The 15381-nt window shown below is 41.3% G+C and overlaps 5 protein-coding genes across 5 annotated transcripts; 2 read left to right on the plus strand and 3 right to left on the minus strand. All coding sequences in view use genetic code 12, as the record gives it.

Moving 5' to 3' along the window:
- Positions 1-188: 188 nt before the first annotated feature.
- Positions 189-2738, minus strand: RSM22 (mitochondrial 37S ribosomal protein RSM22; the record flags this gene model as incomplete). The annotated part of the gene is made up of 1 exon (XM_064915650.1): positions 189-2738. One exon carries the CDS (start codon positions 2736-2738, stop codon positions 189-191), a length of 2550 nt encoding a protein of 849 aa, XP_064772163.1.
- Positions 2739-2998: 260 nt separating this feature from the next.
- RJT20DRAFT_131584 (uncharacterized protein) lies at positions 2999-4017 on the plus strand. The gene has a single exon (XM_064918036.1). It carries the CDS (start codon positions 3108-3110, stop codon positions 3846-3848), a length of 741 nt encoding a protein of 246 aa, XP_064772164.1. The 5' UTR covers positions 2999-3107; the 3' UTR covers positions 3849-4017.
- Positions 4018-4567: 550 nt separating this feature from the next.
- Positions 4568-5659, plus strand: RJT20DRAFT_137546 (uncharacterized protein; the record flags this gene model as incomplete). The annotated part of the gene is made up of 1 exon (XM_064918574.1): positions 4568-5659. The coding sequence occupies one exon, from the start codon at positions 4568-4570 to the stop codon at positions 5657-5659; it is 1092 nt and encodes a 363-aa protein (XP_064772165.1).
- A 38-nt stretch (positions 5660-5697) lies between these two features.
- Positions 5698-7160, minus strand: MTM1 (Mtm1p). Its single transcript, XM_064918037.1, has one exon. It carries the CDS (start codon positions 7034-7036, stop codon positions 5822-5824), a length of 1215 nt encoding a protein of 404 aa, XP_064772166.1. The 5' UTR covers positions 7037-7160; the 3' UTR covers positions 5698-5821.
- A 1229-nt stretch (positions 7161-8389) lies between these two features.
- KOG1 (ubiquitin-binding TORC1 subunit) lies at positions 8390-12601 on the minus strand (the record flags this gene model as incomplete). The annotated part of the gene is made up of 1 exon (XM_064915630.1): positions 8390-12601. The coding sequence occupies one exon, from the start codon at positions 12599-12601 to the stop codon at positions 8390-8392; it is 4212 nt and encodes a 1403-aa protein (XP_064772167.1).
- Positions 12602-15381: the final 2780 nt, after the last annotated feature.

Genomic DNA, 15381 nt, shown 5'->3' on the forward strand with positions numbered 1-15381 from the left:
CAGCCAATCGCTTGATCTGCTGTCTCAACGGGACACTAAATGACCATATCATAGTATATAGAAGATAACCACAATGGTTACAAGATCATTTACTCTCCAAATATCAAAACCCGATCCTCTTATTATAAATATGAAATGGCCCAATGACCATGTATATACAAGATAACTATGTACAAGTTCGTTTACATTTAATTACCGTCAAAGCTTCTAGGATCAACGTCATAGTTAGCTCTTCTTCCCTTTCTTTGGTAATTCTTAGAGTTCTCCAAATCGGTTGCAAGAGTGTCAGCGATCTGATAGACATCATCAAAGAAGGCGTCCTCAGAAGCACTGATCTTCTTCTTCCATTGCTTCTTTCTCTGTTCTTTAAGGAAAGTTTTCTTCTGAGTCTTGGAAAGAACATCCAACTTCTCTTTGATCTTATCTGAAATCTGGTTCTTGACTATGACACTCTTCTTTCCAAGAGCCCATAAATCTCCTCTTTCCACCTTTCTGGCGTCATGGTACTCTTGCTTTCCCACGCTTCTTGGTATTTGCCACAATTCAACATTACCAGATGCAGCGCAAACTGTCAATTTAACGTTCTTCTTAATCTTGGCTGGACTTTGGATGATTCTAGCCCAGTTATTAGGATCCAATTCATTCAGAGCGTCGTAGTTGTTGTAGGCACGATCCGAATCAATCTTTTTGATAGTTTCAACATCATTCAAGCTTCTCTGTGCAATAAGGTACGAGTATGACCCATTCTCTGAATTATTGCCACCTGGTCTACCAGAACCTTCCAATTTTTGAAGTGTCTTCTTTGATAATCTGTCCAATCCAAACCCATCTTCACTAGTCTTGTCCCAAGTTGTTGCTAACCTTCTACCTTTCTTCAACTCCATGGTATACTTTGGTCTTTCTACTACTTTGTTGAAAGAACAGAAGTTGAGTCTGTGTGTATGCGAAGGGATTTTGTAGTACTTTGGATCACCAATCTGCAAGGGACATTTTCTGTGATGGGGACAAGGAGCGATAATGCTGATATGGTAGTCGACACTTTCTGAACTCAATTCAGATTGTGAAACAACGGACTCTTGATCTACCGGAAGCACATCATAGTCCTCGCTACCTTCTACTTCAAACTTAAGGTCCTCTTCAGTTGGCTCACCGTACTTTTCGATTAACTCTTTTTCGAATTCGCTGCCGTCTTCCAACTCGGATGAAGCCAAACGTTGCAACTCTTCCTCTTCCTCTTCGTTGAAGTCCTCGAGTTCGTACTTTTGCAAGAGCTCCTTTTCATATTCGATATCCTCTTCGGATATGATTTGGTCTTCTTTTCTCAACCTTTGAGGTTTCTTCGTAGCACCTCTGATGTATGGGCGAGGGATCTTTCCAACCTCACCTGTGTGTGATTCAGGTCTGATCATGATTTGCCTGGCCCTAGCAATCGTCTCAAAGCCTACAGCATTTCCTCTCTCAATCAATACCAAATGTCCACCTGGTTTCAATAATCTCAAAACCATCTCCATATTGTCGTCAATGTCCTTTGGAAACTGGAATTCTCGCGTCAAAAGAGCATGGTTCACCATAATCAAATCGTATGATTTAGTTACTGGCAAAGTGTCTCTCAATCTAGTCCTAATCTTAATAGCTGATGTATTAATTGGACCGACATACTCGCCCTCTTCAAGCTGGTCTTCGTCAATCTGTTCAGCCTCTTCGATTTCTTCTTGGACCTCTTCTGCCTCTTCGAACATTTTAGACAGTTCGGCTACTCCAACTTCCAGCTCAGCAATTATATCGACACTAGAAGCTGTGGCCTCTGCTGTAGCCTCATTCTCCCCGGTTACATCAACCTCGACTTCGGAGAAATTTTCATTCAATTGACGTGACAAGATAAGTTTTGCTCTCTTCTTCATTTGGTGATTTCTTCTTCCCACAATGTACGATTCTTTTTCTTGTGGTACCCAATCGTCCCCCATGATTTCGTTCAATGCAACTATACCCGTAGCTGGACCGTAGCCAACGTCCAAGATTTTTTGTGGGTTGAAGTTCTCCTTGCCCACTCTTTTCTGTAATTCCAACAACACTTGTCTGGCATGTGAGTAATCTTGTAAGAATAAAGCTGCAATATGGGCATCACAGTCTAGAGAAGTCTCTGGAGCTTTCTGTATTTGATCTTTTCCTAAACTTTGGTAGATCAGGGCTGCCCTTTCTCTTAATTTATCAGGTATAGTCAATCTTAATATGTTGTTGTTTATGGTCTTTGCTATCTCATCTGGTAATCTGGTGATACTCTTATCTACTCTACCTTCAAGAGTTAAATCATGCAATCTGGCTTCTTCTGCCGTTTCACCTTTAATGAAAGAACCGTCTGGGTTACGAAAAGGCGACATTTCCTGTTGAAAGCCGTCTTCTTCGCCAGTTGGACCCAGTTTTATGTACTTTTCATGGTTGTCTATTAACTGATCCTGTTTCTTGAGATGGTCACTACGTACCAACTGGCCAAAAGTCTCGCTGTTACGTCTTTTATCGAACGGCAATTTGGAGCCTTCGCTGTTGTACTGATTTGCAGAGTTTTCACTCAAGTCTACTCCCGTTATATCGTGTTTCCTTTCTGTTTTCATGAACTCGTACGTAGAAGCATCCCATCTTTTCTTCAAATCTTTGCCTTTACCGTGAGTCAAGTATCGTTTTGTGGCGAAATTCGCTCCAGAAAACGGAGAATATCGTTTAGCCAACGATAAGCTCCGCATCTCTGCTAATTTCAACCTCAACATGATCCCAGCTCCGTGTCTAGCTCAACATCTACAAAAGTATCTCTCCATTTATTGCAGCCTTTTCTTGATCTTTTTCACAGCAGAAAAGTTTAATGCGAAAAATTGATGTAAAAATGTCGCTGTGCACCAAAACGACATCAGTCAATAATATGTCAAACGAAAAAAGAGACATTTTTCGATACTTGTCGAATGAACGGTTCGAGAAATGGATATTTATGAAATGATTAAAGACAATTATTTTGTATTTGGTATACAAAAGTAGTGTGGGAAAGTCTAGGAATTGAGGGGCCGTGGATCGTAAATCAGTGAAATAATTGGACAGCCACGACATTGTATAGTTTAAATATGTTCAGTAGACAAATAGCTAGAATAGGAATGCCATTTCTCGGGGCCGGCGCAGTAGTAGTTGGAGTCCAATCGCCGGTCAGAAACGAGCCAAAAAGAAGATTCTACGAGGATGAAGTAGACGTGGTGCCAGTTCCAGGGACCGTGACCCCAGCTGCTGGAACAGAATTGGAAGCTTTGGGACCAAATAGGTTGATAGACGGGATTTCCGTGCGTTCTCCTTCATCGGTGGAATCGCTTTTCAAGAGTATCAGAGAATTCACCTTTGGTGCTTATACCCTGTTACAACAGTCCTTGGACAAGGGCTACAACAAATACCACGAGACGGAAAGACAAGTGGCTACGACCGTGGGAGATTTGCATTACAAGGCCGAGGATTTGTTGCCTAATTCCATATACATTGTTATCGCTACCTTATCAGGTAACATAGCAGCACGCCAAAGAGGTCTTTTGGCCAAGGCCACCTTTCCTGTAGTGTTGGGATTGGCTTCTTTCAAGTACTTCTTGCCCCAGACGTTTTCCAACACCACCAGCTTTATCTGGAAGTTGGAAAAGACAAAATTACCACAACTCGCTCAACAACAAGAAAATGTATATAACAAGACTGGCGAATTGGTGCAGAAGATTGAGGAAACCTCTGAATCTAGCAGAAAGTCTATTGAGAGTGGAGTCCAATCGTTGAGAAAGTCCATTGCTGATGTCACTGGATTGAACGTTGATGAGGATGTTTCTAAGAAGTAAGTTTCTTAGCAAAATGACAGGTTAATACGGTAATAGGTTTGAAATTATTTACATCATCACTGACATATTTGAATAGGGCAAATATATTCCAATTGAAATATACATCGTATTTATAACTTTAGAGTAATGGAAGTAATACATAGATAATATAAATGCAATAAATACGGATAATAGAAAATGAGACTATGAACAGCACTATTATTTTGCTGTACTCAATGCAATCATAAAAACAACCTGGCATGTTAACCTTCTATGGTAACTAACATCATATACACACATCCAGCACATCAAGCACATCCAGCATATCTACTTCTCTAGCACCCTTTACTTGATAAACTCCAATAGACTCTATAGGTTACTACAGCTTACTATGGTCTCCTCTTAACTATGGGAAGATTTTGGGTGCGAATTTTTTTTGGTAGCAAAAGAATCTTCTTTTATTTTAATTATGTTACCGCCAACAAATTGCAGCCATTTGTTTATACATTAATATTTGTCAGAAGAACATCAAATGTAGTAAGTAGTACTCTGGGGATCAATGAGTGGACCTTCAAGAACTAACAGAATTCCACAGTGACGAATTGCTCCGGAACGGAGGGTTCAGAAAGTCGGAGAGTACAGCTTCCAACGACTTGGAACCATCACCAGCGGCTTTTAATCTCTTGAATTACAGAACGGCTACATCCAACTTCAGTAGAAGCCCAAAGATAAGAGATAACATGAGCGAGAGTGCCATCTCAAGACCTACAACAGCTTTGATGAAAGTGATTGACAAGTTCTCGTATCTCTCAGGATTGAAACTTCCCGCCAGTTCGTCTCCTTCGTCGGCTATCCTCTTAGATGGAAACGAAGACAAGAATGTAGCTCCTACAAACCAACTGGCTCAACAACTTGAAGGTAAAATAGCCAAAATACTTAAGATTGACAAGAAATTACACGGATTCAAAACCGAGTTGGCCGGTGATTTCATTAATTGGGCCAATTCTATTCCCAGTAAAGAGAGCCAGATGTTGATCAAGGAGTTCGCTGCCCTTCTCCTCACCCAGGAATCTGCCAATACCGTCATAAGTGACAAGTTAGAAAAGGTAAAGATAAGTCTTTCTCTCATAAGTGAAAGGGAGAAGAGAAGAAAAGAGCTGCTAAGCGATAACATCAAGTTGACCAAGGAACACAAGGAGAATGAAACAAGGTTTGGATCTAATGCTTCCTCTTCAACTTTGATTTCCGAGAAGTTGGAAATCAACGGCAGGATTATCAACTTAGGAGAGGAGCAATTCATTAGAGCCATTTCAAACGAACTCAGAGAAGCTATCATTGAATATTTAAATGCTTTACTGGCCTCAACCAAAAGAATCGAAGAAGCAACTTCTAACTACTCCAAATTTTTATCAGATTTAGATCCATATCAAGTGTACCTCCATTCTTCTCCAAAGAAGTATCAAGGACTGCCAGTACACAGAAGCGGGGCTGTCTATTCTTCTGCGATGTCTTATGGCTCTCCAAATAAGCCAAAATCTGAGCCATTCACTAATAGAGAAAACAGATCCAAAGTTCTAGACAACCAATACTATGAAGGCAAGAGCAGTCCATGTGACGAATGCAGAGGAGCAAACCACAGTCGTATGGTTGTTCAATGCAATCATCAGAGTAAACCAGGAGATGACCAGAATAACCCAACTGAGACAGCAGTAATGCCACCACCACCTATTCCTCAACGTGGAACACAGAACATTGGGCCTAGTAGAATTTCCAGTGAAGACATGAGAAGTACAGGGTTCCAGAACGGCTATGAAGCAAGTGAACACTGGTGAAGTCGACCTAGTGCCCTTTTTTTGAAGTAATCTTGCTGCTACCTATTATGAATTATGTATTTCCTTTTGCTATGTACATAATGTATGAATCTATGTTATCTATAAGTGAACGGTAAATCAAACGGTATAACAATTAGGTAATGCATATGTACAAGACCCTTCCTAATTGAGCAGTTCTTTACTATTTCCGTTCTTGAAGAACTTCTTTCCCACTTCATATGATGAAATCATAATAGCACAAGATGGTGCTACCTTCATGACTCTTGGCCCGAATCCCGCGTATAATGCACCCACGCCCTCTTTTTTGTAGATATTTATGAGGAAATTGAACATGGATGGTTCCTTAATTTTCTTTCCTTTGCTAATCAGACTTGTGATCTGCATTCTGGTCTTTCCCACATCAAACGGGTTTGTGAAGAAGGCGGCAATGCATCCTGAAATTGAACCTGAGAGGAAACTGGTTGCAAAAACTTTCCATTCATCACTTTGATGAGGCTTGGAACTGTTAAAATCCGCATGCAATGCTCTGGAAATGTTATCTTTTAATAGTTCGTAACTGGACCAGTATATACCAGAGAAAGGGACATCTCTCCATAAGGTGATTTGCAAACCTGTGAATAAGGTTCCTATTCCATTCTGTCTAACCACCGAGAACAGGTCTTTCAACAAGGTGGAGAGCATCTTTGACGATGACTTCAGGTCTGAAGGAATAGACTGCAATCTTGTCTTAATTAATTCTGCCGGTGCCACAAAGGTTGCTGCCATTATTCTGGCAAATGCACCACAAAGTAATGGATTCAAGGGATGATTTCCAATGGGCGAATGGTCCCGTATGTATTCATAACCGGTGAAATAAATAATATTAGAAGGAATTGCCATAAACAACGTCAATGATAGACCTCTCCAGAGGGTTGCTATTCCTTCATTTCTACTGACTGCTTGAAATCCCTGAAAAGTGGATGTGATTCTACTACAGTTGTCAGCGGACTTGCAGTAATTCTTAGTGAGCCAGAAGAGCTCAGTGGTAGAAGCTTCGGCATTAGATGGTGTTACAGAGACTGTTCCTGCCTTGGCTAGGGTATTTCTTGGAGTGTCGGGGAAACTTTCAGGAAAGTGAACCTCGCAGCATGGGTTATTCAATGGAAGAATCTGTTGCTGCTGGATGCGGATTCTTATTACGTCGAACGGCGTTACTACAAGGGAAGTGATGAGTGAACCCAGACATGCGCTGATCATTCGCTGTGATATGGAGATGTTTTCGTCATTTTGAGCCAGTTTTTTGGCCGTCTTAAAGGCGGTTGCAACTGACTCTCTGGCGGTTCCGAACCTAAGATCGTCTTCTTCTATGGCGGCAGCAAGTTCTGAGGACATAGACATGATTTATGGCGACGGAGGCAAGATATGAACCAGGGTTCTTCTGTGAGCACAAATGGCGGCTTTTCTGCTACTCTTTATGTATATATTATATATTGCCAATTCCGAAACTTACTGTGTTATTGCAAGTAAACACATGATTAATCATAACCATCAATTCGAAAATCTTGCTGTGTCTGTATAGTCATGGGATTTCTGCAGGACAGAGCCTAGAGATGGTTGTCGGTTAGAGGTAACCTCCGAGGCCGGTTATTGAAGGAGGAGAGGGAGCGAGGAAGGGTAGTGGGAGTATGTAGAGGTGGGGCGGTGAAGTGGGGGCGGTGAAGTGGGAGCGGTGGGACTGAACGGTGAGGGAGAGTTAAGAGTGATGGTGAGGGAGAGTAGAGGCAGAAAGGGTAGTTAAGAGTGATTGTTAGGGAGACTTTAAGAGTGGTAGTGAGGGAGTGCTTAAAAGTGATACTTTTAGTGAGGGAAAGAGAGAAGGTTCCGCGACAGTGAAAAGTGACACATTAACAGAGTATGAAGAGGAGGCAGAGTTAACGACTGATAGTGAGAGTTTGCAGCGACAGCGACAACGACAACGACAGCGACAGTGACAGTGACAATGACAACGACAACAACAACGACGGAGAATGATAGTAAGACTTGGTTGCATCCAGAGGGATCCAGGGGCCAGAGAGATGAAGTGGTGTATCACGTGACATATTTGCGTAGCAGATTTAAGATTGTGCCTTCTATGCGACAGACATTTTCTTTTTTTTGATGTATTTTACCGTAGTTTCTGCCTCTTGTGTCTGTATGTATGTGTCTGTGTATTTGATTAGAGTAATCGTAAGCGAGGCATAGTTAATAACAGCGAGCTGTGAGACCAGAGCCCGAGAACATGACATAGAGTTTGTCCATGGAGACAATAACAATGGTAGACAAAAAGAAGATGACCTCCCACTAGCAGTAAGTGTTTGGAGCGATTCATAGCACTTTTACAAAATGAAAGAAAAAAATGACTAAAGGGAAAGAGATCACAACTCCCCAATTGTGGTGGTGGCTACCAATTAATACTTATTATTAAAAAGAAAAAGTCTGAAGCCATACCTTCAGTGGTGACAAGTGTTTCCATTTTCAACAAAAATATTTAGCACAACCCATGTTACTCAAAACTAATATTTCTTACAGATAATATCATTGTTTCACCCCTTAAATAACTTCCCCTACACTCTCATGGGCCTCTTTATCTACCTATAGTACATTTATATTACTGTCGTTATTATGCTAAATGCTAATTAATTTTCTGCAGAGCGAATCTCTCTTTTGGGAAGAATTTGCAGCAACTGAGAAGTACTTTTGCAACCGTCGCTATTAATACTCAACCATGGTATCACTACAAGTATACACATTGATATGACCGTCCTGGTTGTAGTTCGTGGCTATTGTCATTCTGTGTGGGTGGAAAGTTGTCGATGATAAGTAGCTCGAAGTTCTGTTGGTCAAGTAGTTATCGTGTGGGTTCTTCAACGTTGAAATGAGGTCTCCCGAAGTGGTCCAAAGGTTTACCGACTTGGAACCAGTAGTGATAATTGGTGCATGCTCGTGTGTATCTATGCAACGCATTGATTTCTCAGAGGCATTAAAAGTGAGAACAGGGTCGTCCAAACGAATGTCCCAGATATTCACGTAACCATCAGATGAACCACTGACCAACTCCCTGAAGCCTCCTCTTTGCATATGTACATTTCTGATGGAGCCAAAACCAATGGACTTCGACTGAGTGCTATTTCTATTTGCTCTCCATGTTTTCACCATGGATTCTCTTGAGTCCAATCTTCTATCGTAGACCCTCAAACTACCGTCATCAAAACCACCAATGAAAATGTTACCGGCGACCTGGTCGGATGTCAAAGAAGTGATAGATGACGACGACCTGGCAGGGATATCCACCAAGCATAATTCTCTAGGTGCGTCCCAAACTCTGATGATCTTGACATCACCACTTACTAATAAAGACCCTCTCGATTGTTGCCACTCCGAAATTAAACCGGAACTCTTAGAAGTAAGTAATAAGTCAGTTAATGCTCTCCATGATGCAACCAACTCGATCTTATTTTCATTATCAGAATCAGAATCATCTTCATAGTTGTGGAAATTCTTATAGATCTTAATGACACCATCAGAGGAGCCAGCAAGCAATAAAGGAAGGTCATCTTCATTCAAGAATTTCATGTCAGTAATCTTGGTACCGAAGGGGTTACCATTAGAAAACTTCTTGATAATCTTATTCTCCTCCCAATCCCAAACGGAGACATTATCCTTTTCATCGCTTGCCACTAACACTTTCTCAAATTGAGTAAATTTAATAAATTTTGGTTGTGACTTGTTGTTTAAAGTCTTCAAGTTCTTGTTCCAATCACCACGAATTGCCAACTCTTTCTGAGGCTGTGTCTCTTGAATGATTGACTCGTTTCTGTTACGTCTCCATAATCTCTTTACATATTCCTTAGAACCAGGTTCATCAATCTCATTCTTTGACATTTGGGGTTCTTGGAAATACTCGCAACTATATTCAAAGAACCCGGATACAGGTGGTAATTCTGGAAGCTTTGATAAGTCACGAGGCTTGTAGAATGGCGTCTTTGGGCGGTATTCAGCGCCATAATTAGTTTGGACGGGTCCAGAATTCAAAATTCTAGAGAAGTTCTTGATATCACTTTCTTCCGTCATTTGGAAGGTCTTGAATATCCTTGCCAATGATAAATTCTTAATCTTGGATGTAATTGACTCGGTATCGGATGCACTATCATCATGTGCCAGGCGATTCAAATTGTTAGTGGAAGCAGACCTCGTTGTAATGGATGATCCATTGATAGTTAACATGTTATTCTTACGGTTAACCATAGATGCACTAGAGATTTGTCTTTTTTGACCCAATTGACGATTCACAATTGGTTTGGTTGGCTTAAAGCTCTCACTGATATTGATAGTGGATTTGCTCAACAAGTAGTCTTGCATCTCCTTCACCAATGGGCCCAATTCACTCTCGTTAAGCTTCACCATGACAGAGTCAATCAATGTCTCTGCCAACTGCTTAACTTCCAGATGTGGATCCTCGGAAAGAATCAACAATGATTTCCAGATGGAACTAAATATCGAACCATAAGCAGGAGATCTCTTTCTGAAGTCGTTTAAATAGTTCGAATTATCAATTAACACAATCTCTTCTTCCAATTGGTTGAAAGCAACCACTAAAAAGAACTTGAAATAGATGGTGACAAATCTATTGATGAAGAAAACAATCTCTTTTCTGACCATGGAGGAACCATCGCCTAACAATCCAAGTATGGTATTGGCCAACTTCAAGTCTTGCTGCCTCACTTCATCCTTTCTCAAATCGGATGATGCATTCTGTTGTGGCATTTGCGGTTGACCAGCGATGTCGTCACTTAGGAAATTCGTAATTGCTACTATGATAGAAGTTCTCACTTCCGGAATTGGGTCATTGATCAACGTCAATAACTTATTCAAATAGCCATCCTTATATATAATCCACTTTCCGTCAGGATATTTGTTCCAAAGCTGCGATAATAATAGACTACACCATTGACGTAATAACGGATTCTCACTGGTTTGAATGAACTTCAAACAATTGTTGATGATCTCTATAGAGAAGCATAATCTCTGTCCATTCTTGAAGTCCTTTATAAACAAAGTCAAGATGAAGGCACTCATAGCTTTATGGTCGTCATTGACCAAGAAGCTTCCAGCGTTAACACCATTGCTACTGAAACTTCCTGGAGCCCCAGGAGCACCAATCTGGTTTATAGGATTGGAATTTAAAATAAGATAGAAATAGTTGTATCCTTTATCTTTGCATAATTCTTGTTGCGTACTCTTGTAGTCGATAGCCATTATTCTAGCCCAAATGAAGATCAACACTGGTTTTAATTCCTGAGCCGGACTCTGTAACAATTTCAACACATATGGGAAAATTCCAATAGACAACGACAAGTAAACAGCCCAAGGACCCAAGTCCAAAAACTTCGATAAAAGAATTAAGGCTCTGAGTCTGTGTACTTGGGACAAGAGCACTTGTAAAACAATAGGTAGTTGCTCTGGGGGTTCCTTTGTGGAAGGTCCAGCATACTTCAACCATATTTCAAATGCAGTAAGTTGTTGTTCGAAGAATGTGGAATGCTGATAGTTAGTTAAATTTTGGTTTGAAGGTGTTCCTGGAATAGATGGAGCCGACACGCTTCCTGCTTTAATCAAGTTTCCATTGGAAGCACTTCCCTGGAGAGTAGGTTGTGGCGTTACAATAGGTGGTAGCGAAGGTTCCGTCTTGTCCAAATCATTGTTCTTTATCAACTGGGAGAAAACTTGATCAATTGCGAGGTCCCATGAATCCCACATTGGATGGAAACGAACCAAATCTGGCAAAGGTGGATCAGAAATTGGATTACAGTTCAAGTGAGGCATTATCCTCTTTGCGAGTAAGAAGTTTCTGAAGAGTGCAGCAACCATCAAATCCTGTCTGAATAGACGCTTGAAAATTGGTCTCGACAAAGATGTCCATGCTATGGTGTCGGTGATAGCGGTAAAAATCCAGTTCAACTCACCAAGTGGTGTTCTTCTATCGGTCAATTTACCTGGGATGATAACGTTTCCCACTGAGTTCTTAGGAAGCAAAGAATAGTAATTCTTCTTTAGAGGACTCTGCATTATGAACCATTTGATACTTATATCGATAGGACAGGTGAGACAACACGTGAATAAGTCTGCTGGAAGGTCCGGGCTCATTGGCAAAAGCTCATTGCTCTTACAAGCAGCTAGTTGGATGCAATCAAGATATGCAGAAGTGGGTGAAGGAGCACTTGCATCATGATTTCCTTCGTTGTCGTCATCTATTCTCTTTTGAACAAACTTTTTGAAGTTGTGAACTATATTTCCAGCACTGTTGCAATCATATACGAATATCACGGGTGCACCCAACCATGTTTGTAAGTCATATAGCGAGATAGGAATATACTGAGTGTAACCTCTATTGAAAACCCATATTTCGCCACTGGAAGTAGGCTGAGGGACTCCATGACCATTGTAGTGAAAGAGAATTCTTTCATCTTTTGCGTTTCTTCTTAAGGTGTTACAGAAACGCTTGACATCTTCTACGCAAGGGTCCAATGATTGTTTATATCTCGTTCTGAGAGAAAGTGTCTCATATTGCGATTGTAGGTTCTTACCTATGTTCTCGATGGCCTTCTTTGTATCTGGAAAAGAGCTTGGGTCACACCAAGACTCCAATTTAGCACATGGATAAGTTTTCATGATATCTGGAGGATCTACACCAAGATTCAAGCAAAGCACCAACACAGCACTGATGGTCTTTTGACGTTCTTTCATGGCTTTCCAGTCGGGTATAGGTTGATAGTTTTTGAAGTATTTTGGGCTCTGTTTCATCTCCGGCGTTATGGGGTTACCATTGGTGTTCTGGCGCTTATCGTCGAAATAGATATAGAACGTATTGGCCAAGAGGTTGAGGAAGTTTTCTGAGTTATAGTCGGCGTCAAAGCCATGTCTCATTTTGTCATTGAGCTGTTGCAAGGGCCTGGGGCCGTAATAGACGGTTTGTTGAGATGCCATTGTGGGATTTTTCACGTTGTAATTACCTAGGTTCACTGATTACTACTACTCACCGGTGAGTTTACGATGAAGAACACTGAGCTGTCAACTCCGCTGGAGCCGGTAAGCAAAAACAAACAAGCGGTGGAATCAACTAGTGGGATTTCCTCCGAGTCTAGCTTAATTGTTGTCCAGATGACGTGGCTGAATGTGTACCTTTTAAAAGATGAACATCAATAACCATTTAAATAAATCAGCCTTTCACTATGATGAATTTGGCGAGTGAGGGAACCGGCGTAGTAAGAGATGGGTCACGTGAGGGTGGGAGTCGGAATGGAGGTGGATAGGGTGAAGGTGAGTCCTGGAAGATGAAGAGATTTGGGGGGAGGTATGGGGGGAGGTAGTGGAGGGAGGGGATAGGAGTTCATGAGAAGAGTTTATGAGAAGAATTTATGAGAGTTGTTCATCAGAGGTGAAAGGTGGGTGCTTTCCTGGTACCCCACTTTTGTAAGAATGTCCTCGTTGAAAAAGTAAAATGTATTGCCTGAAAAATGTAGTGGTTGAGGAGCCTTTTGTATTATGTCTTGGTTGCTAGCAGTTGTGAAACGTCGTCTTTTATGAAACCTCTTTTGTGAAACGTCTTTAGTGAACTTTTGTGCAAGTCTTTCATGAAAGTCTGCTATAAACGTCTACTATAAACGTCTACTATAAACCTCTTGTACGTGTTAATTGACATAATGCTTGATATAGAAGCTGATTCTTGCCAGGCATTACATGGGAAATACGGCTCGGAGTGAGTTCTCAATCCGGAGTTTTTCTCTCGGGTAATTCAGATATGATATTATGTTAAGCAGATGAGGTAAGAGGTGGATTTTCAAACGGAGAAATTAAAACCAGGTTTAAAACCAGAGGAATCTGAAAAAGGGGCAACTTAGTCTACTACAAGACTTGTCATCAAGATGCCAATCCTTTTCAAAGGCTTGCTAGGCCATATTAATAATTACAATACCTGATCAGTTCATACCCCCAGGACAATTGACCGGTTCTCCAAGGAAGTCACGTGACTAGTATTCTTAGTATAGCCATCGACTTACTAATAGAAGCTAGAGGCGGCGGATTCTCTTTTGTGGATTCCGACTTGTTCTGGTTCCATTAGTGATATGGAAAGTTAGTGGGAGGACGGTGGTTACGGATGTTTCCTTTTTGTTCAGTTTCTGAACCTGTTCCCCCACTTGAAGGTAATATGGAGCAATTACGTTCTAGCATACCAATGGTTAATTGTAGCTGTTTCAAATTTCCCTTGCTACAGCAGCCCTACCAGCCATACCAGCCGTATCAGCCATACCCGTCATACTAGCCAAATGAACCATAAGATCCATACCAACAATACCAGTCATACCACCCAATAATCCCACCCATTCGGCTTCCACCATAATATATTAAAAGGCATCCACAATCACCATCTGCCTCCAAATATTTGCGGCCACCACGTCAACGAACGCAAATCCGTCTTTATCAGCGATAAGGAGAAGGGCTTGTGACCGGTGCAGTCCGCATGTCTAATTCTGTATGTATGCGTGGAGTGTGGGAGGGCAGGATGAGCTAAGAGGCCATTCAAGCAAGAAGAAGTGTTTAGGTTGGGGTATATACATCGCAGGTTGGGTTGAGTGTTTAGGGTGGCGGAGGATGGGTTGTTCCTTGTGTATATAGTGAAGGTGAAAAGTTCCTTGTATTGAACTTTGTAGTATCAATTGTGTAATAGAATAGCCTTTAGGAAATGTGACATCGCAACAGTGATGTGTCACTATCAGTAAAACCTGCATTTTGCAACAATAAAAATAAGCAGCACTCAGAAGCAGCAGTCAGGGAGCTACCATATGGAAATAAGGTCATACTAAGTACGTAGTAATAGTATTGTTTAGTAATTTATGGGGGAGGGGGCGTTGTGTATAGTTTGTATTGTATAGTTTGTATATTTTGTTACATTATGGTTGCCAGGCCGCGGGATGTCACTTTTTTCTGAAGTTTCAGTGCTCATGTGGCCCGTAGAGCACGAGTGGCTGTTGTTCATCATCAATAGTTATTCTTCACGATAACTGGGAGCCATATTACGTGGGTAGTGAGTAGTATAGATATAGAGGTAAGAAATGCAGAGTTGATTCTGACAAGACTTGCTCATGCGAATTGATATGATCCAAGAACCAATTGTCATTAATGAAATTTTACTGTCGGATCTACTGATTCAGATTCGCAGCAATTTCCGATTGTTAGCCAGAATTGTTAGTCAGTTCTCTGCCCTTGAAGTCGTATCAGACTCTTAGAGCTCTTGAGTAGCCACGACGATTGAACAAAAGCTTGGGGTCAGAGCCCAACTTTGCATCGAGTGGTGTCAACACAGCTCATTTCAGATGTTACATTTCGGATTACTCTTAGTTACCCAAACCCCCCCCCTCTGCGTTAGAGTCTCTGGTGCCATTTTCTTATTAAAACACAAAACACAACTCACACAGAACTCTGAGTCACTACCACAAAGGGAAAATACCGTGGTCCCGGTTTACCACAGCTGCTTTTCAGTTCTCGCTAAAGTTCACCTTCTTTCGCCACAAAATACCAAAATACCCTCTGGCAGTGTATTGAACTAGCTGGTACTAACTCATGCCACAACGAATGAAATACCTCTACAAAAGCACTGCTCTCTCTCTCTCTTGCCTTTTTCTTGTTTAGCACATCTCCTTCCACCA

The sequence above is a fragment of the Scheffersomyces xylosifermentans genome (genome assembly GCF_036884685.1).
Source record: "Scheffersomyces xylosifermentans strain CBS 12540 chromosome Unknown RJT20scaffold_8, whole genome shotgun sequence".
Taxonomy (NCBI): domain Eukaryota; kingdom Fungi; phylum Ascomycota; class Pichiomycetes; order Serinales; family Debaryomycetaceae; genus Scheffersomyces; species Scheffersomyces xylosifermentans.